This window comes from Odocoileus virginianus, chromosome 21, assembly GCF_023699985.2.
Source record: "Odocoileus virginianus isolate 20LAN1187 ecotype Illinois chromosome 21, Ovbor_1.2, whole genome shotgun sequence".
Taxonomy (NCBI): domain Eukaryota; kingdom Metazoa; phylum Chordata; class Mammalia; order Artiodactyla; family Cervidae; genus Odocoileus; species Odocoileus virginianus.
Genome location: NC_069694.1, coordinates 8,109,819 through 8,131,140, shown reverse-complemented (window position 1 = coordinate 8,131,140; position 21,322 = coordinate 8,109,819). Strand labels below are relative to the sequence as shown.

General features: G+C 41.4%; 1 protein-coding gene across 3 annotated transcripts in view; it reads left to right on the top strand.

The window, feature by feature from the left end:
• KLF3 (KLF transcription factor 3) overlaps positions 1 to 20,782 on the top strand; it is a 35,144-nt gene extending 14,362 nt beyond the window's left edge. For all 3 annotated transcript variants that reach the window (XM_070452040.1, XM_020916419.2, XM_020916423.2), the window contains 4 exons: positions 6,501 to 6,987; positions 7,833 to 7,983; positions 13,993 to 14,153; positions 16,806 to 20,782. In XM_070452040.1, coding sequence (XP_070308141.1) covers positions 6,501 to 6,987; positions 7,833 to 7,983; positions 13,993 to 14,153; positions 16,806 to 16,987 — 981 coding nt within the window. In that variant the 3' untranslated portion in view covers positions 16,988 to 20,782. The remainder of the gene's footprint in view (positions 1 to 6,500; positions 6,988 to 7,832; positions 7,984 to 13,992; positions 14,154 to 16,805) is intronic.
• Positions 20,783 to 21,322: the final 540 nt, after the last annotated feature.

Genomic DNA, 21,322 nt, shown 5'->3' with positions numbered 1-21,322 from the left:
ATTGATTTTGGCCAAAAGAGAAAAAAAATGGCCAGACTAGTTTTTAAAAATTAATGTGCATATGGAATGTTTAAAAAAAAATAAAATTGTACACAATGTTTATCATGAGTAGGAAGCAGTTTCCAAATGTACCTACAAGAAATCTTCATCAAGAGTGAGTTTACTTAGAGGTATTTTTCACTCAAGATGACCACCCAGGCTATATAGAGGAGTTTCTTAAACATGTTTGTGAATGTCAATCTTTTTTTTTTGATTGGAAGCAAAAAAAAAAAAAAGACTCCATTTTGCTTCACCTAGTGCTTAGGATGTCCTTCACAAAAATCATTAAAAAGATGAAAATTGGGAGAAGAAAATCCTTGATCATTTTGCATGTAAAAATATATTAAGAATAAAATGATTTGCTTAAACTCCAAGCAGGCAGCCTTGTGGAGCTGTGACTTGGGAGAAGCTAGGGAAAGAACTTGACCCTGAGGATGGAATTTTGTTTCACTCAGAGTCTGTGGTGGCTGGGAGACAATTACATTCATCGTCTCTTTCAACACTTCAGTGCTAAACGGGCCCGGTCTTCATGCCTGTCGACCACCAAGGAGGGAGCAGTGAGTCCAGTTGTTTATAGGCTGCAGCACCAGCTCTCTGGAGGTGGGACAGGGCTGACAACAGAAAGGCGTCGACTGCAGAGCCGGGAGTGCTTGAGACTTGAGGGGCTCTGGTTTAGTGAACATGAGATAACACGGCCACGCTCCCAGCTCTGTCTCTCTTTTCTTCCTCGGGCTTGGAAAATACTCACAAGGGGGAAAACTTGGCTTGAGTTGTGGCTCTGAAGGTTGGTAATGACACGCTTGCAAAAATTAGATCATCCTTATGCGCTGGTTATGGAGTTCCTGCCAAAACTGTTTATACGAGACACGGGGGTCACTCCAAGGCCCTTGGAACTGAGTTGCCATGGAGATTTCTGCGCCAGTGTTTACCACTCCGTACGGTGAGAAGTCAAGTCAGAGTGGCTTTAAGGAAACAGCATTTACATTCTTGCCTGACAACTGTACAACCGCATGATAATAAAAGAGAGTAAGAATTTTATTAATCAAACAGCTAAATGGGCTTCTAATGTTACTCATTTTGTCATCAACCCCTTCCCCCAACTATTGCATGATCATACTGGAGGAATATTAAGGTATAAAATGTCCTCATTAATTGTATCCTTGAAATATGAATAGGGTTTTAGTACCAGAGACTATGATTAATTTGGTAAATGATGTAGGCCCATCAGTGATGCATTTTACTATCCAGTATACTTTCAGAGCTTTTAATCAAGCATGAGAATGTGTCACAAGAGCCTAATTTAAAGCTAAAATGAACTTCACCATACAAGGAAATGCACTTAGCTGAAAAAAACTGGAAATAAAATGAATTTGTTGTAATAGTTATAATGCTGTAACATATTACTGCATGGAGTTAAAATATGTGGAAGTATTTTTGCAATTAATGGTCTTTTTCTTCTTCATGCTCTAGTTTTCAAGTTCTGCTGATGCTTATAGAATTTAATTATATTGTTTCACCTAAAGAGAGTTCCAGTCCTTACAGTGAAGTTTCTTTGTTTCCACCCTTAAATCTTCAAATTTTATTTTTCCTACCTTCATAGGTGAAGTATATGAAATCTGATTTATCATTCCTTTATTCCTTTTCTCTTTTTCATTCTGCCTTTGAGCTAAAGGTTGAGGTCTTTGTTTATTCAGGTCAGTGTTCTAAACATGAAGCAGTAACATGTAAGATTGGTTTTTGCTTCAATTCCACATATGAATAAAAATATTTTACTGTGATTTATTCCCCTCTCTAAGCCCTTTTCCCTAAAAGTTAAGAAGAGTAAAAATAATCTGCCTAGTTGGTGTTTTGCTATAATTTAGAGAAAGTGAGGAAATGTCATTTTTCTCTTACTAAAGTATAAACCTTCATAATGCTCACTAAACTAAACCTTGTGCCTTGAGGCAGACTAGACTTTGGATTGTCGATCCCATTAAGATTTGCAAGAATGGGGAGCAGAGTACACCCCACCCCCCATTCTGTGCTGTAGATCTCTGCTACTTACTGTCAGTGTGTTGCTGGCAGAGCCATCAGCAGCTCCCTGAGTCTCCTTTTTTTTCTTATTTATAAAATTGGAGATACTTACATGTAAAACATGAAATGGCAGGTGTATATAAAATGTAAAGGAGTTGTTTTTACCAATACTGCCAAAGAAGGTTGAAAACTAGAATTTAATTCAGGAAATGAGAAAAGAAAAATTTTAAAAAGTATTCCTTCATATTCTTCTGTTCCTAAAGGAAGATTACCTCTGAAGAAAGTGTATTTTTTTCTTTAATGAAAATTATCATCTAACAGACTCCTTACAGATTAAGAAGTACTTAAAATCAGTAGTCCCTCTGCTGTGTTCTAACAGAAACTTTTCATGACTTTTCTGAGCCTGGTAGAAAGAGAGCTTTCTACTTTTGTTTGCACAGAGGGGCATGACATTTGCTGTTTCCAAAGAGTTTGTTTATAAATGCACCGCGCCTTCTTGCACTTGGAACTCCACCCTTGGTATGAAGATTCCTTTGACTTGCCACCGCCCTGTCACGGACGGTCGACGGTCGCAGTTTTTTTTTCATATTAATGAATAGTGAAACAGACTCACCCACGTTTCATGCAGTCACTCTGTCCACTTAAACCATCTTGTAATGGAAAACTTCACCAAAACTATTTCCAATAAAATGAGAAACTATTCATTCTCACTTTCATAGGAAGTGATAGCATTGGAAAATTATCCAAACCCTGTGCCTTTTTCCTCATCACACTTAAAAAAAATTTTTTTTTTTTTTTTTTTTTTTTGAGAATCAAAAAATTGTTATGCTGAGCCTGGTCAGTGGTAAAAACTTGCTCAGAGAGCATGCTGATTCATGTCATCCGTTCATCCAGTGTTCTCTGAGCACTTGGGCTGGACCATCATCTCCCACTCCATTGACAAGAAGCCACCGGCAAGCAAATAAGCCACGGCACGGAGGTGTGAACACTTGAATGCATGTTGCCACAGAGGGAAAGAACCCTTCTTAATAACAGACCTTTGGGGAAAGGCCCTTACTGGGGGTCAGGAGTGGAGGAGACCTCTGCTTGAGCCAGTAGGGCCGTGGATGCCCAGCAGTGGCCAGAGGTCCTCTTTCTGCTTCATCACTACTTGGGGCTGATGTGGATTTTGCTGGTGCAGCCACACTTATTTGCATTGCTTCATTAGAACACAGGAATGCTCTGGAACAGAGAGGAAGCAACTATTACCAGTGTGTATCCACCCAAGGCACACACCCCATGCAAGCCCTGTGTCAGCCCTTACGCTGTGGAGAACCAGATTGTTGCAAGCTGATTGCAGTGGCTTATGTGCTCCACCCAAATGATTAAAGTAAACATGCCTCATAGAAGGTTCTGGTAAACATTGCTGTGAAGTTTGCTAGTGAGACAGTTTGAAGAACCACATTTCTTCACCCTCAGGCGAAGCAGTCAGACCAGAAATAGTTAACACTGGACTCAGTTGTATGCCCAGGTCAATGAAAACAGTCCCCCTGCTTTTAGCCCTGGAGCCTTCCAAAGACCACATGTCCAGTGTGGGGGACAGGGGCCATTCATGGGAGGGAAGACTCTCAGCAAAACTGTGCATAATGTTTATAAAATTCAGCTCTGTGTGGCTGTTTCTTTATGGCTCGAGAAACCTGAGACTGTTATTAAATTTGCAAATCCCCCAGGTTCTAAATTCCTGCTTTCCTTAAACTCACCCCACAGATAGAAAAATCCAGCAATGACAGCAAGAAAAGTTTGTCCTCATCCTGCTTCCTATGTAGTTGCCAATAACTTGATATTAAAATCTAGGTCATAGGAATGTCTTTGAAGACTAGGGCTGAAAATAAGGGAGAAGCTACATTTCTGTGAGTAGAAACAATGAACACTGCCTCCCATTTCCTGGAGTTTTTGTTTCTTGTACCAGAACTTTTGCCCTTTAGAAAATTATATCAAGCTGGCTAAACTTTAGAACTAGGAGAAATCTTTTTTTCCTCCTGTAGTTAATTACTTCCTTAAGCCCTCATTGTACATAATGTGTAATTTCTGTTCGCAAACCTTGTGCCTCTTGCTTTTGCGTATTTTAATATTTCAATTAAATCTATTGCATATTAATATTATTGTATATTTTGAGCCTCTCACCTTGTGTTGCACCTCTGTGTGTCTCATTCTAAAGAAAGGTAGAAATAGCCTTTTCTTCATTTGATCTTTAATACATAATTCAAAACTATTTTTAAAAAACAACAATTTGTTTTGCATTTCCTGATTTTATATCCCCATGACCTTGTTTTTAAGCAGTACTATTAGTGGAAATTCTCCCTCCCCACCTTTAAATTGCATTTAAATAATTTACCAAATGTTAGTAATAAAAATCAGTATTTTTATTCTGTATCTCATCATCTAGAGCCATGCTAGTCTAAGGCTGATCTATGGCACCTTCAGTCATTCCCCAGTAACTCAGAATCTGCATTTTAACAAGATTCCCAGGTGAATCTGTGTGCTTAGTAAAGTCTGAAGAACACCTCATAATATCAAAGCCCACTGAAGTCATAACACCTGTGACATACAGCAGGAAGAAAAGACTCCTGGGACCACAGTGTGTGTTAAGTTCATCTCATAGGCATCTCATTGGGTGCAATTCTAATCTTAGTGTCACAGCCTCCTAGAAGATGAGTACCTAGCACCACCTTGACAAGTTTTGACATATCCTCATGACACTTGCATGTCTAATATTTATTTAGTAATTTCTCTTGCCTTCTTTTATAGAACTGCTTTTGAACATAATAAAGTTACTTTGAAAGTGCAGGAATGGGATTTTAAAGCAGCACTGATGAGTTGGGTGCATAGCCAGGTGGAGATTCACCCAGTGAGGCCCAGAGAGGAAAGGGTGTGATCTCAGTAGCAATCCCAGTCAAAACCACTGCTGTCCCACAGTTATTAATAACTATATTAATGGCCACTGAAGGGGCCGGGGAGGTTCAGAAACTAATAGTGCATTTAAGCTATTTAATTACAAGTTCCCATTAGTGGGTTTTCTTGGTTGCATTGTGAGCTAGTGTTGCTTCAGAATCACAAATGCATTGAATTTTAGGGCTGGAAGAGAGGCACAGTGTGTTATTTTTCACCCTTACTATAAAACATTCAAATATAAGTAATCCTCTGCAGTTAGACTTGACATGTTACCACTGAAAATATGTTCCCCTAAAATGCATGCAAGTAAAGGGTTTATGTTGAGTTTAATTTTTTTTTTAAAACATTCTAAAACAGACTTCAAATTTTACTTAAGGAGTAGAAGTAATTTTAATGAATTCCATGGCCAAGGACAGTACCCATAGTGTGCAATTACGATTGATTTATATTTCAACCTGGTAAATGAGAGTTACGTTATCTTGAATATAAGAAAGGAATACGTTATCTTGAATATAAGAAAGGAATACGTTATCTTGAATATAAGAAAGGAATGTATTTGAAGACAAGTCAGTTATGAACAGATCTTAGATTTCGCAGGGGACTATTTATCTCACCTCCAGTATCTTGTTAGGCTGTCCCCCAGTCTCTTGATGACGGAGTAGCAAGGTGGAAAGGAGAGAAGGCAAAGCCTCAGCTTGTATGCAGGTCCCTTCCAACATCACGTGTCCTTATTTAAGTCCTGTTATATTTGCTCTTATAGTTCTGTGTCATCCTCAGATTTGGAGATTAAATCATCTTCTACAGTATCTTAAATTGTGAATAAATCTGTTGAACAAGTTGGGGCCAAGGACATAATCGCCTTTGTGTGGGTGGCCTTCTGTATATAAGTGTGTGGGGTGACTAGCCATCCTGAGTTGCATGATACTGAGGCATTTCCTCAGATGTCGGACATTTAGCACTAAAGCCAGGATTCGTGGTCACCTTAGCATGGATTGGTCAGTGGCTGGAGAGCATGCCAAGGCATACCACGTGGCTGGGTTTGTCCATGTTATCCACAAGCATGGGAACTGTTCTGTGCCTTTATGCTCAGGTGGAGGACACTAAAGCCAAGGAGGGTATTTCCTGCCAATTAAGAAGCCCCATCAGAAAACAATAAGGTTCCTTGGCTTGGCTGGTTCTTGGTGAACTCCAACTCCTAATGATAAAGGCCCATAAGCCTTTTGTAACCTGTTTGAGAATTTTTCCAGGCGTCATCATCAATCTTAACATTGGATACGGCCATCACTGTAGAATTAAACTTGAGATTTTTTGTGTGTGACGTGGTTACCACGTTAACTTTAGTGCCTACATTTATTAGACCAACTCTTTAATGGTATTTTTTTTTTTTTAGTGTCAAGCATATATCTAAATCCAAACCATTTATGAAAGTCCATGTAACTGAATGTGCCTTGTTGTGTATTTTAATCTTCTGTTTCAAGCAAACACCTGTCCGTTGACACGTTTCTGTCTCCTAATAGTCATACCCGTCTAATTACATGGAGTCGATGAAGCCCAACAAGTACGGCGTCATCTACTCCACGCCGTTGTCGGATAAGTTCTTCCAGACGCCGGAAGGCCTGTCTCACGGGATGCAGATGGAGCCGGTGGACCTCACGGTCAACAAGCGGAGCTCACCGCCCTCCGCCGGGAGCTCGCCGTCCTCCCTGAAGTTCCCGCCCTCGCACCGGCGAGCCTCGCCCGGGCTGAGCCTGCCCTCACCCAGCCCGCCCGGGAAGAAGTACTCGCCGCCGCCGCCCGGCGTGCAGCCCTTCGGCGTGCCGCTGTCCATGCCGCCGGTGATGGCCGCGGCCCTGTCCCGCCACGGCATCCGGAGCCCAGGCATCCTGCCCGTCATCCAGCCCGTCGTCGTGCAGCCCGTCCCCTTCATGTACACCAGCCACCTCCAGCAGCCGCTCATGGTCTCCTTGTCGGAGGAGATGGAAAATTCCAGTAGTGGCATGCAAGGTACCGTTCTGTTCTGCAGCTCACCCACACTGCTGCCGCCCCCGCCCTGTCCAGCCGCGTTAATCCGGACTTGTAGCGCTTCGCTGCCAGGTAGTCTGATTGAGGGAGCAGAGGAAGCAAGGGGCCAAGAGCTGCTGAACTCTGAAAAGGAAGCACTCGCCTGAGGCGTTTCGTTTTTCTAAGTGTTGATCCTGCAAGAGCTCCCAAGAATCAGACTGTTTAATGCCATGAAACGATTAGTTTCACTATGTGCTTGTCAACTTTGGGATAACAAGAATCTTGACTTTACATTTTGCTTTATTGAATGCCAGCATGGTTCTAGGTGCAAAAGGCTGGTAAGAACTATTTTTAGACCAGGGCTCCCCAGCCTCCAGGATCTAATGCCTGATGATCTGAGGTGGAGCTGACATAATCATAGAAATAAAGTGCATGATAAATGTAATGGGCTTGATTCGCCCCCACCCCATTCCATGGAAAAACTGTCTTCCACAAAACCAATCCCTGGTGCCACAAAGATTGGAGATGGCTGCTTTAGACCATGTGATAACTAATGGCTATCAAAAGCCAGCTTGTTTACTGGTCAGAGGCTGCAGGTTGTTGTAAAAGGAGATAACCAAAAGTCTTAAGGAAGAAATCCCCTGGGGGCTATGTCTTAAGAGTCCAACTTCCTACATAGTGTTTGCTAACAAAGGAAGAATTCCACCCCCAGGTTTATTTCTGCTGTCATTTTGCCAAAGGTAGATACTCACACATCAGTATGGTAGCTAGAAGCTGTGGGATAAGCTTTTAAAGGCTGGACACTGGTAAAGTGTACATAGAGTAATTTTTCTATTTTTATTTTTTAGTACCTGTAATTGAATCATATGAGAAGCCTATATTGCAGAAAAAAATTAAAATAGAACCTGGGATCGAACCACAGAGGACAGATTATTATCCCGAAGAAATGTCACCCCCTTTAATGAACTCAGTGTCCCCCCCGCAAGCATTGTTGCAAGAGTAAGTATACTGAGGTCTGCCCGGCAGTTGCATAGCAGCATGCATCTCAGAACTGGAATGGAAGCCCGAGCTTCCGATGAGGGATGTCTTGTGGATTGCTAGGACCACCTGGTGGTTCGGGGCAGCCCCTGGGCCAGATGGACTCTCTCCACAATCACTGTGCTCTGTTACTCTCCTTGGGTCACTTTTCAGTGAGTCAGTCACCCTTCATTTTGCCACTTTACCCCTTAAATCATTTTTATCCTGTTTTTTTCTGTCCTTCCAGGCTATGTGTATATAGTCCTCCCATCATCTTTGTCCCAATGTGGATTGAATTTGGTGTTCTAGATATCCCACTTAAGATTGGATCCTGAAAACTCTATGGGATCACTCATCATCCTTCCTGTTGTCGGTTCTCATAAAGCACAGTGTTTCTGTGATGGGGTATGGCTTTGATCAGAATTTTCAGGCCAACCGCAAAAGCCCAGGAAAGATTCTCCGAAACCAGTCCTATGGCGACAGAAAGTTGACGATATTGCTCAGAGAAGCTTGGCTTTGAAAGAGCTCTTTCTTCTCCAGTCTTTTTCATTGTGTGTGCCCTAGAATGTTCGGTCTGCTTTAGAAATGCCATCCAGTAGAAAGTTTACACTATATCCATCAGCATCCGGGCACCTGAAGAGTGGTTTAACTTGCTGTCATATGAGGGTGTCACACACAGGCTAAATAACATCATTATTGTGGTTTGCACTATCCTTGACTTCTCCCAAGGTTTACCTTGGGGGCTGTGCTTGCAGTAGGTACAGACATCGTCTTTGGCCCAACATCTTTGAGCCCACCTCTGCTCTCCACCACATGTGTGACCTTGGCCTAGCCACTTGCTCTTTTGCTCTGCTTCCTCTTTATTTACATTATTGGTTTTAATTATTTTTCTTATATTATGGTCCTTTCAACATTGGTTTAAGGACCAGCTGTCTAGTACAGAGGAAGTATAACAGTTATTGTCTCCTCAGACCCCCTTCTATCACTTTCCTCCCCACATCACTTTTTCTCCAGCTTTTCTGCCCCCCTTTCTACCCTATCTTCTGCATTCTTCTCTCCCTTACATAAAAAATTCTGTAACAGAATATGAATTCTCTGGTTTTAGAACAGCTATTTTATGGAACTTCAAATAAATTCTGGTTTTATCTACATTCAGCCCAAGTAGGTGCCTTCATAATAGCTCATGGGTTAATTATCATTTAAACCAAATCAGGTTTTTTTGGGGGGAAGGGAGGGGGAGTTCATCCACTCACTGAAACATGAGAAGAGAATGAATCTGCCCCAGCTGCACCAGTAGGGAGCCTGATGGTCTTTTCATTGTTACCCTTCACAATTTCATAGCACTCCTTTCCCACAAAATTTAAAAAAAAAAAAAAGAGGAACTTTTCCAAGTGTTTTCAAAGGAGTTATTTCATTCTCCCTAAACAAGCATGTGGGAGTCAGAGCAAATAGAGAACTGGTGAGCCAAGACATATGTGAGTCAATCACACCATTAACAAGAGCAGAGGGGACCTGGGCTGATCTCCTTCCAGATGTGTGCTCCTCCTGCCACTTTTAGATCATGTCTAGCAAATTACATCTGCTCCTGTACCTGACTGAAAGGAAAAACAGGCCAGCCAAAATGGGGGGCTTCCCTGATGGCTCAGTGGTAAAGAATCCACCGGCGATGTAGCAGACACAGGTTGGATCCCTGAGTCAGGAACATCCCCTGGAGGAGGAAGTAGCACCCCACTTCTCTGGCCTGAAAATCCCATGGACAGAGGAGCCTGGTGGGCTACAATTTATGGGGTTACAAAGAGTCAGACACAACTTAGTGACTAAACAACAAACCAAGATGGACACAGCTGAATTGCCCCTTTTTTTAGAATGGCAGATGTCTCTACAAAGTAACTGGTACTGTGGCTTAGCACTTGTAATTGTTCCTGAACAGATGATAAAAAAGATGCTCTAAAGCCAGCTACTCACAAAGGGAGGGATCCATTGATCCCTATACCTATAAGGGGTATTCCAAAGTCGAGGTTATTGTGAATTACAATGTAACACATTTCAGAAGAAGAATATTTGAAGGCAATATTCTGTTCTCTGAATGCTCCTGAAAAGAAAACATCTCTTATTTTAAGTATGTTCTTTTGATGATCTTACATTCAGTGGCTTTTAATGATTAATGAGTAATGTGCTTCTTCTAATGCTGATCGAAGAATGCATTTTGCCTCTCAGAAAATTGAACAGAGTAGCCACAACTGGAACATGTACTTTTTAAGTAATTCTCTCACAGATGTGATTAAGTAATGTCTTGGAGTATGCCCAGTAGCAACCCACATAGGAAACCAGCTAGCCAGGAAAGAATCACTGGAAACCAAATACCTGGTACCATTTCAATGAGGCAGCCCCAATGATATTTGCTTTAGGAAGCCATTCCTTTTCAGGGGAGGACTCCAGCTTTGAAATCCATTTTGCTTAATCATAAAGTTGTAGCTTTAGAATTATTTATAAAGTCACTCAGATTCCTTTTGTTATTTATCTATATGTATGAAAGTGTATTTAGAACAAAATCTTGTAGATCAGATTTCCCCATTGAGTTGTATACATGAAATTGTAGCTAACCGAACAGGGATCAGCTTGGACTTCCCTGATGGTCCAGTGGTTAAGAATCTGCCTGCCAATGTAGGGGACACAGGTTCAGTCCCTGGTCCAGGAAGATTCCACATGCTTCATGGCAGCTAAGCCTGTGGGCCATAACCACTGAGCCCGTGAACCCTAGAGCCCGTGCTCCACAATAAGAAAACCACCTCAATGAGAAGCTCTTGCACCACAACGAGACAGCAGCCCCCGTTCTGCTGTGACTAGAGAAAGCGTGTGAGCAGAATGAAGACCCAGTGCAGCCATAAAAAAGAGGGATCAGCTTAATTCAAAACAATGACAGGTCTCTGGTATTTACTAGGTATTCTAACTTCTTACTTAGAAAGATCTCAAAACAGCCTCCTTAAAAATAAGCCATGAAGAGAGCAAGAAGGGTGAATGAAATCCCAAGATCCTGAGCCTCAACCTATACCAATGTCTGGCCCCTTTCAAGATGGACTGCTGACCCCTCTCAGAGTATTACTGCCTTCCGATGCTGCCAGCATCTCTTTATCCTGGAGTAGATTCATGATCTGGTGTTAGGACATGCCCCCCCAAAATTCCTCAAGACTAGACAACTGTAAGGACGAAGTTTGCAAGTGGATTTCTGAACCCTGAAATATCAACAGCTGCCGTTGAGCAGATTTTTCATCTGGACCAAATGTTAAGTGCTTTGTGTGCATCACACAGCAGCCTTCTGAGATCCTATTCAGTTCACTCGCTCAGTCGTGTCCGACTCTTTGCGACCCCATGAACCACAGCATGCCAGGCCTCCGTGTCCATCACCCGGAGTCCACCCAAACCCATATCTGTTGAGTCAGTGATGCCATCCAACCATCTCATCTTCTGTTGTCCCCTTCTCCTCCTGCCCTCAATCCCTCCCAGCATCAGGGTCTTTTCCAGTGAGTCAGCTCTTCGCATCAGGTGGCCAGCATGTTGGAGTTTCAGCTTCAGCATCAGTCCTTCCAATGAACACCCAGGACTGATCTCCTTTAGGATGGACTGGTTGGATCTCTTTGCAGTCCAAGGGACTCTCAAGTGTCTTCTCCAATGCCGCAGTTCAAAAGCATCAATTCTTCCGCTCTCAGCTTTCTTTATAGTCCAGCTCTCACATCCATACATGACCACTGGAAAAACCATAACCTTGATTAGAAGGACCTTTGTTGCAGAGTAATATCTCTGCTTTTTAATATGCTCTCTAGATTGGTCATAATTTTCCTTCCAAGGAGTAAGCGTCTTTTAATTTCATGGCTGCAATCACCATCTGCAGTGATTTTAGAGCCCAGAAAAAAATAAAGTCAGCTACTGTTTCCACTGTTTCCGCATCTATTTCCCATGAAGTTATGGGACCGGATGCCATGATCTTAGTTTTCTGAATGAGATCCTATTAATATACCCATTTTACAGAGAGGAAACTGAGGCATGGAGAGTGTAACTACCTTGCCAGGGGTCACAGGGACCATCAGTGGTAGGGCTGGGATTTAGAGCTGAAGCTCACCGCCTTTTAGGGTCCCTTAAAGTGAGTAACTGAAGCAATGATCATCATTACTACCCAGAAACTATTAGATTCCCAACCTTTAAAATCTTAATAACTGGGAGAGACTTCTGAACTCATCTGGGATTCTCCCAGTGTCCCAGAAGCACATAAGATACACTTAACTGTTCATTTTTTCTCCTTCAGCACTTTGTTTCCTGAAGTTCTTTTAAGATGAAAATTTTCAATCAGTGACATTAAAGTTGAAATTTTAAAGTAAACTGATAAGCTTTTCTTTTTATTGAAGGATCTTCATAATGGGCTTTTATTAAAAAAAACACACACACTCTATCCATAAATCTCTTCACTTACCTACTTTCCCTGTTACTTTTACGTTTATATAACTGAAGTCCTTGTTCCCTGCACCATCCCTACCCCCCACTAGTTCGTGTTCCCTTTTGCATGTATCTAAACTGGCTAAACTTCATTCTTCCGTATAGTCCCTCTAAGTATCAGGGTAGGAAGGTAACCTGATACTCAAAACTGACAGTTTAAAAAAAAAGAGGGAAATAAACACAGTTTTCTTTGCTCATAATTGAGAAGTAAGGTCACTCAAGGTAAAATGTACCTTTTTATTCTCTTCCTAGTCACTTCTTCAGGTGCCTGAAAAAGTTGTTGATAAAAGATGTATTTATCAATATATTTTTCTCAAGATAAATAAGTTTTATTTCAGGAACTAAGTATTTATTTTCCTTTCCACCAGTCTTTCCCCCATCCCCCCCCCCCACCCTGCATATGTTCTTGTATAACATTTTAAGAAATTTAGATTCAGATTGAAAAGAAACAGGAGTCTTTTCGTCACAGAGACCAACTACATAAGCTTGTAATGTATCAAGTAATTAGTCATTAGGGAAGCAAATGGACGGATTAGAACTTTTAATTACTTACATCAATCAGCAGGAGAAGCCTGAGAAAACTACAGATTTTTCCTGGCTCTTCCTCATCTGCTATTTCCACCAACTTCCTTTCTGAAAAAGAGGAAGTTCATAGTAATGACGTTCAGCAGGATTTGATCTCAACCCCTCCCGCACCCCTGAAAGGTGTGAAGGCCAGGAAAAGGCGGCTGTGGGAGAGGACCCGGGAAGGGAGGATGGCAGACTCAGGGCCCCGGGTCCTGGGTGAGGCGCTCCCTCGCCTGACCACTAGCCCCGCTTCAGGTTCTCTCCCAGGGAGGAATAATAGTGACAGTAAAGGTCTGAGTTTGTTAAGACAGCATGCCAACTGTTCTTGTTTTGGTTTTTTTTTTTTTGAAGATCAAAATCAAGTGTAAGCCTCTTTAAGAGACTCAAACTAAATGCCAGTTGCATAGAGGATAAAATACAGATTCATCCTACAGCGTGGTTGCCTGAGGCTTAGGAGTTTGACCTTTTAGCTTTTCCCGGAAAGAACAGTACATGGAAACCTGAGCGGCCTGTGAGAAAACAGTACAGTGTTTAGCCTCCAACCACGAAATTCTGCAAAGCAAATTTCCGTTGAGGGAAAGGCTCTCCCAGCACTCCGCACCTCCCTCTAGCGTAGCTCCTAACCCTTCTTACTGTCGTTACTTATCTACATGTCTGTCTCCCCCTAGAGTGTGAGCTCCTCCAGGGCAGGAGCCCTGTTTTTATTCATCTTTGTGTCCCGGTGCCAAGCACAGTGCCTGGCTCATGGTAGGTGCTCACTCCGTGTTTGTTGAATGAATATAGCAGTGCTTCTTGGGTTGATCAGCTAATTTCTTTCTGTTCATTTTGTTGGGTTTTCTGTTCGTTTGTTTCTGCCCAGTGTTGTTAATGCTTTTGGTAGCCTGAAGGCAAGGATCTTGCACCTCACCATCTTGCATTTGGCATTGGCTTTCCTAGGAATCACCCATCAGTCATCGTGCAGCCCGGAAAGAGACCTTTACCTGTGGAATCTCCAGACACACAACGGAAGCGGAGGATACACAGATGTGATTATGACGGGTGCAACAAAGTGTACACTAAGAGCTCTCACTTGAAAGCACACAGAAGAACACATACAGGTATTAAGAGACTCGCTTCATTTACCTTCTTAAGAAGTACTGGAAGGAAGTGTTAAATGTTCTGTTTGGAGTGATTACTACAGTGAAATTTTTTCAGGCGTCTTAAAAGTTGCCCCGGTCAGCTCTCTGCAGTTGTGAAGAATGAAGTTGCTGCTGATGATTTGTTTTTCTAATAGCACATAGTCAGGGTTCGCTGCGTAACAAGGTCTCTCACAACCACTTGCAGCTCTGCAGTCTCTCGTGAAGGCAGAGAAGGGCAGGACACCTCCACTGGGAACAGAGGGGAACGCGCCCTTAACCACAGGCCTGCGTCATCAGAGATGTGGCCTTCGTGGAGACTGCCATTTAATAAATGCTGTACATTAAAAAAACAGTTCTTCATGCAGAACAAGTAAACGCAGCAGTGTATAGAAATGGAATTCAAAAGGAAGTGGAAGTCATTGAAGGGAAGAAAAGTAAAGAGATATTGGTAATGATCATCTTGTAAAAGTGAGGGCGCTTGTATGCCATCGCCTGCCATATTTATTCTAGGGTATTTTCCAGCTTGCCAGGTGTTGTATATAGAGCAGGCAGGCAGATCTTATAAAAACTGTCAAATGGGTGAAGAAAACATAAAGTTGTCCCCTGGGCTCCGGAAGAAAACATCTTAAGGAATTCGTACAAAAGTATTTTAAACAAACCTGAGTAACTGCAGTTGGTAGTGGTGACTAATGTTTATGGGAGGCCTCATCTGGCGTGGCCTAAAGTCTTCCCTGTGAAATTCTAGCATAATAGTCATTTGCCTCTCTGTACATTTCCTTAACTCAGAATGTAGGGGTTTGGGAGCCTTGTGAGTCATTCTTGTTAGGAATATTTACAAAGAGAACAATTTGGGGTTCGGAAGAGGAAAGGAACTGAAGTGTCTGGCAGAGTGGAAGTGAAGTGTTTTAGCACATCCTGCAGAGGCGGCGGAGGAATCCATCCCGCACACAACTGTCCCGTGGCTTCCTGGCAGCGTTGCCGTGGAGAGCGCTGAGGGCCACAGCCTTGCCGTTAGGGGATCGCCCACTGGGCAGTGCCAAGCAGATTCAGGAATGCCTCCCCAGGGGCATGAATGGGACCTGAGAGGTGGATGTTAGCACATGCCAGCATAAGATTAAAAGACATTGGGTATTTGGATAACAATTTAGATGTAGGAAAAACTACCTCTTACATGTATATTCTGTGCAATAAAGAAGGTAGTATAAATTCTGAGTATGTCTTTGAAGTGCCAAAAAATGACAGTCCTTTAAGGTTTCTGGAAAACTGAGGAGATAGTAAATGGAAATGAATCTGTGATGCCCATTACCCATTATTACTAGTTTAAACAGGCAAAATTGCCATTTAGCTGCCTGTTTATTAGTAAAAACCTTCATACTGACTGTCCTTGTGACTTCCCCACAAGTAAGTAAGTGAAAGGCGCTCAGTCGTCCAAATCTTTGCGACCCCATGGACTATACAGTCCATGGAATTCTCCAGGCCAGAATACTGGAGTGGGTAGCCGTTCCCTTCTCCAGGGGATCGTCTCGACCCAGGGATCAAACCCAGGTCTCACACATTGCAGGCGGATTCTTTACCAGTGAGCCTGTGACTCCCCAGCAGCGGTCTTCTTTTTCTCACCTGTGGATTCTCCTTGCCCAGGAGAGAGTTGCAGAAACCTGATGTCCCCTGGCAGGGTGGGGAGAAATTACTCTGTCTTCATTAAAGCATTATACTTAGGCTTTGATGGTGTTGACTAACCAAAATGCAAAATCCCTGATAAATATTTTAGTTCATAGGGACTAAGGGACTTTACATTTTTAGAAAACTACTGAATAAGAAAATCCCCACAAGATTTTTGATTTGGGCTTCTCATTGGATAATGCCTCTTGTAGCTAAGTTCCTAAGTAGGTTTACAACTTGAAGGTTAGCAAATACAGATCACTGTGTATTAAGAACAGGTTCGTCACTACTATTGAGGGCAAACCCAAAATTATTTGGTAGCCCCTTAGAGTGGATTTCAGTGCCATAAATATGCTTTAAGAACTCTTAAAACCCACCCTTCCCCCCTTTTGGGGAGCAGAAAGCCAATTACACATTAACACAGTTTCTTTTTCTTGTCTGTCCCCTAGTGGTTCATAGGGCAGTATTATTGAGGAACAAATGTATGATCATATATTGGAAATAATGTTTGTCAAGAGCTATTTTTCTTAACTTTTTATTTTATATTGGAGTATAGCCTGTTAAAATGGGCTTCCCTGGTGGCTCAGATGGTAAAGAATCTGTCTGCAATGCAGGAGGCCCGAGTTCAATCCCTGGGTTGAGAAGATCCCCAGGAGAAGGGAATGATTACCCACTCCAGTATTCTTACCTGGAGAATCCCAAGAACAGAGGAGCTTAGTGGGCTGTGGTCCATGGGGTCAGGAAGAGTCAGACACAACTGAATGACTAAGCTCATAGCCTGTTAACAGTGTTGTAATAGTTTCAGATAGACAGCAAAGAGACTGAGCCTTACGTATACACATATACATTCTCCCCCAAACTCCCTTCCTGTTGTCAAGAGCTTTAGCTCAAAAATATTTGCTGTCTTTAATTGTTAATATCGTTTTGCTATTAGAAAAAAAAAATAAGCTCCTTTCCCCCACCTCTCTGCAGGAGAAAAACCCTACAAATGTACGTGGGAAGGATGCACATGGAAATTTGCTCGGTCTGATGAACTCACAAGACATTTCCGAAAACACACTGGAATCAAACCTTTCCAGTGTCCAGACTGTGACCGCAGCTTCTCCCGCTCCGACCACCTTGCTCTTCACAGGAAACGCCACATGCTCGTGTGAACACCTCCACCGCCCGCCTCAGCGTGGCCCCCCACCCTCCAGCTCGCTCTCTATCCTCCTTCCCATCAGCTAACTCATTTTTTACATGTACATTTTAATTTCGATTCAGCTGGTCTGAATCTGAATTTATATCATTCAAACTTCCATATGGTCAGTAGTAAATATCCTCTAATCCTCCCTCTCCTTACCACGGGTCAGACCTAAAGAATGTGAACACTTTTTTTTTTTTTCCGGGGATGCTAAGCAAACCCTTCTTAGAGATACGTTTAATGTAATGAAAACAAGGGAACATGTAAACTAACATAACCAATTGTCGGTTTCTCCATGTATTCCTCAAGAGAACATCAAAGTAAATGTATTACAAGTACAGTATCCAGCCTGCTAGTCCTTGCCAGAGACATCCAGACCTATGTGCCCTGTGATCATGTTTGGTGCTCCACAGCGAAAAGAAGGCTGTAAGCTTTCACAGATTAGCTAGACTTGCAGCCGGCTGTCGGGCTAGTACAGTCAGCTCTTCCTTTGTCCTTCACATATCTGGCTTGTCAACTTGGATTTGTCACTTCATCTAAATGTACATCCTTTAACCTCCTTTGTGCCTGCAGCTACTTGGGAGGGCTTTGCCACCACTGGGAGGGGAGCCAGAGCTGCTGATTTAGGAGGGTGATGTCTGTCAGTTGAGGGGATGGATGCTCTGTTTGCCTAGCATGGAGTTGGAGCAGAGGGGCATGGAACAGAAGCAGAGCAGGGTGGGCAGAGGAGGAAGACATCCATCCTGCTGGGCAAGGGCTTTCTGGTGAGACGTCATCATTTTGTAGCTGGGCAGAGCATTCCCAGAGTTTCAGCCTCTATGCATGTTCAGCTATGCAGAATCCTATTGCAAAGCCAGATACAGTGGGCTTCTCCATACACCTGTCTCCATTTCTGCAATGTCCTTCATGTGCATCACCAAGCATTGACCATAGGAATGCCACAAATATATCTGCCCAGACATGATAAAAAAAAAAAAGTCTTTCGGGTAAGGGTATGAATGGCCTTCTTTTACCCCACCTATTTAATAGCTTTTTTGCAAACCGGAAAACTTTGAGTGGTAATTGTATTCCCCTATCCAATTAATCATGGAAACTTCATACGGAAACTTTTCTGTTTGAGCTGCAGACTGCCTAATTGGCTGTCATCTGTGTTCAAAACACATATCATAAACAAGCATCTGCTAATGCTTTAGTAGATTCCTTCAATCTAAGACCTGAGTGACACTATTTGTAAATATAAATAGTTGTGAAGCACACATACTTTTCTTTGGGGGACAGATTTCTGAAAAATCTGGAAAACCACAGTTCAGGGATTCATAAATGTAGCTCAAATTCCCAAATGTTTACTGTGGGAGCTGGCAATCTCCTGTCATTATCACATATCCTATCAGAAAAGAACAAACTGAAAATGACTCGTGTTTATGTTGAAGATTAATAGCACCATTATTTTAGGGGAAGTTTTTCAAAAGCAGGCTTTTGAGCACCATAGTGTAAATGCCAATAAAAATAATCTACGCATAGAAATGCCATTGGTCCTAAATTTGAAGAAAGTGGGCGACGGTGGTCTAGTGTGGGTGCATGTAAGTAAATGCGCATTCATCCCTCGATAAAGGAAGGAGGAGCAGAGAGAAGAACGGAATCCTGAAGATTCGTCCCAGCCACAACTCAGGATCCAACACAACCGTAGCTGGGAGGAATATACTGTTCAGTTGTTTTTAAAGCATCAGTGCATGAGTGATTCTGGAGGCCTGCGATCGTGTGGGGAGCTTACTTTGATGGCGCCATGTTAATAAACGTGAGTTGTAGGGACTGCGCACCTAAGAGATCCCGCTTATCAGCCCTCGGATCCAACTGAAAGGAGATGTAGTTGAGAAATGCAGAGTAATTTGTATGTGGCACTTGGTTTTTATTTTCTTTATTTTTTTCTTAAGCACTGCAAAATTTGTTTAGAATATTAAACCATCCTTATGAGGCTTTTTTTTTTTGCAACTATGTCATGAATTGAGGGATTTTAAAAAAAAATGGCTCTTGGAAAAGTAGGTATTGTCTATATTGTAGATGCTTAGTCACATTCATGCCAAAGTGTTTATAGCTTGAAATGGTTCTTCCACAACACGCCGAAGAATGGAGTGCAAATAACTTTTTTTTTTTTAATGAGCTAACCAGTTTGTGTATGTTCTAACCCATCTTGAAGGTGGGAAAAGAGGCAAGAAAGGGTAGAAAATTGATCTTTGGATAATTAGCTTTGAGTCGAAGTCCAGCTGATAGAAAGCTTCATGGGTTCTCATGAAATTTAATTCGTGTTTGCTATAACATATTTAAATTTTTTTCAAAAAAGCAAGCAGGACTCTGCAAAGACTTACTACATTACTATTCAGCTTGCTTAGATATGGTAACATTAATAAGAATACACTTCAACTCTGAAAATAAAGCAACCCAGGAAGCTTTTTTCTGTTCCCATGCTGGCCTATATACTTCAGTTACCAATTGGCTGTTAACCAAATTTTCCTTCTTTATATATATTTGTATTTTAATATGATAGTTGAGAAATTTAGTATCTTAGTAATTTTTAGCTGTTATTGTGGAAGACCTCCAATATAAGATAAGGTACCCTTGAACGTGTGGTTTTAATGATATGCCATGTTACTATCAATGGTGATTTTAATTTTGAATATTTTAAATTGATGAGAATGATTTGTAAACATGAAGTTGGTGTTGTATAAATTCTGTTGGTTATAGAATTTCTTTGATGATTATCCAAGTGTCATCTTGGGGCAGAAGTCAGAAAAATTAAATCTGCAACCATCATTATTTTATTAGAGTTCTAAAATGTGAACCTACATCATAAATGGGCATTAACATTCTAAATCACCTGGTTTGGAGAATGTGTTAGCAGCATAGCTATGTTCAACTAAGGAAATGGCTAAATACCAGAAGTTTCAAGAGCCTTGGAACAGATTTACAGGGGAACTCTATATGTATGTGTATATTTTATTAAACACCCATCTGCACTATCAGTGTTGCACTAATGTGGAATTTGAAAAACTATATTGCTGATACTGTATATCTGCACATCATTCCTGATTAGATTGTTTAAAAGACAATCTCAAAGGTCTGAGGTTTTAAAATAATTTGGTTGGTTTGAAAATATACAGTCATCTTGAAGGAATCACTGTCATGCATGAAGTTGCTCAGAGTGGTCTTTATTCTCTTCTTGGTCAAGGTTAACAATTTCTAAATGATTGCAAATTCACTTAAATAATACATTTACAAAGCCATTTTACATGCATTAAACGAGGGCTGCAACAATATTATGTTTTACAAATACTAGCACTTTTTTTTTGCTGTTATGTACTTAGTGTTAGAGGGTCAAAATAATCTTTCTGCTTAGCATCTCTTAAACCATACCTGCAAATATAGCAGGATTATTACATTTACAGTACTTTAATACTTGTATAAACTATGCAGAAATTTTTAATAAAGTGTAATATATTTTATAAGCTAATAAGACTGAATGGGTAAAGGTTTTTAGCATGCATTAGTATACTTGCAAATACTGAAACATTTTGGTAATCTTTCTTACTAAAGATGTGAATGTTTAATGTTCCTTCTCTGTTTCTACTCTGTAGTCCAATGGGAATTCAGTAATGACATTTTGTCATGTCAAACTGTGAACATAAATTTGTACTGTACAGTCCTCATATACTATATACAGTATGCAATATATGTATTATATACTTGTTAATAAAACCATCAGAATATTAAATGTGATCATGTGATTACTATATATACAGTGATCACTAGGAACAAAACTTACTAGCAAAACTTACTAGCTGAAAGCACATGAAAGAGACCCTTACTTACAAATTTCAAAGTAAATCATCTTTTAATAGGCAATCATTAATGGAGGGAAAGAAAAGCAGATCTAACTGGGGGATGCACTATATGAGTTAACCTTAAAGCTGCATCCCTGGTCTTCTGATAAGAAATTTTCTAAGTACAAACCATAAACTTGTAGACAAGCCAGCATGAACCTACAAACTTACCTAGTGCATTCTTGGAATATTTTATTATGACCCTGCTGCTGCTGCAAAGTTGCTTTAGTCGTGTCTGTCTGTCCGACCCCATAGACGGCAGCCCACCAGGCTCCTTTGTCCCAGGGATTCCCCAGGCAAGAATACTGGAGTGGGTTGCCATTTCCTTCTCCCTATTATGACCCTAACTACCTCCAAAAAGAATTTTCCATTTCATGTGTGTAATAACTTTAAACTTTTTAATAAAAGATCAAAATTCATAACTTGAAAAA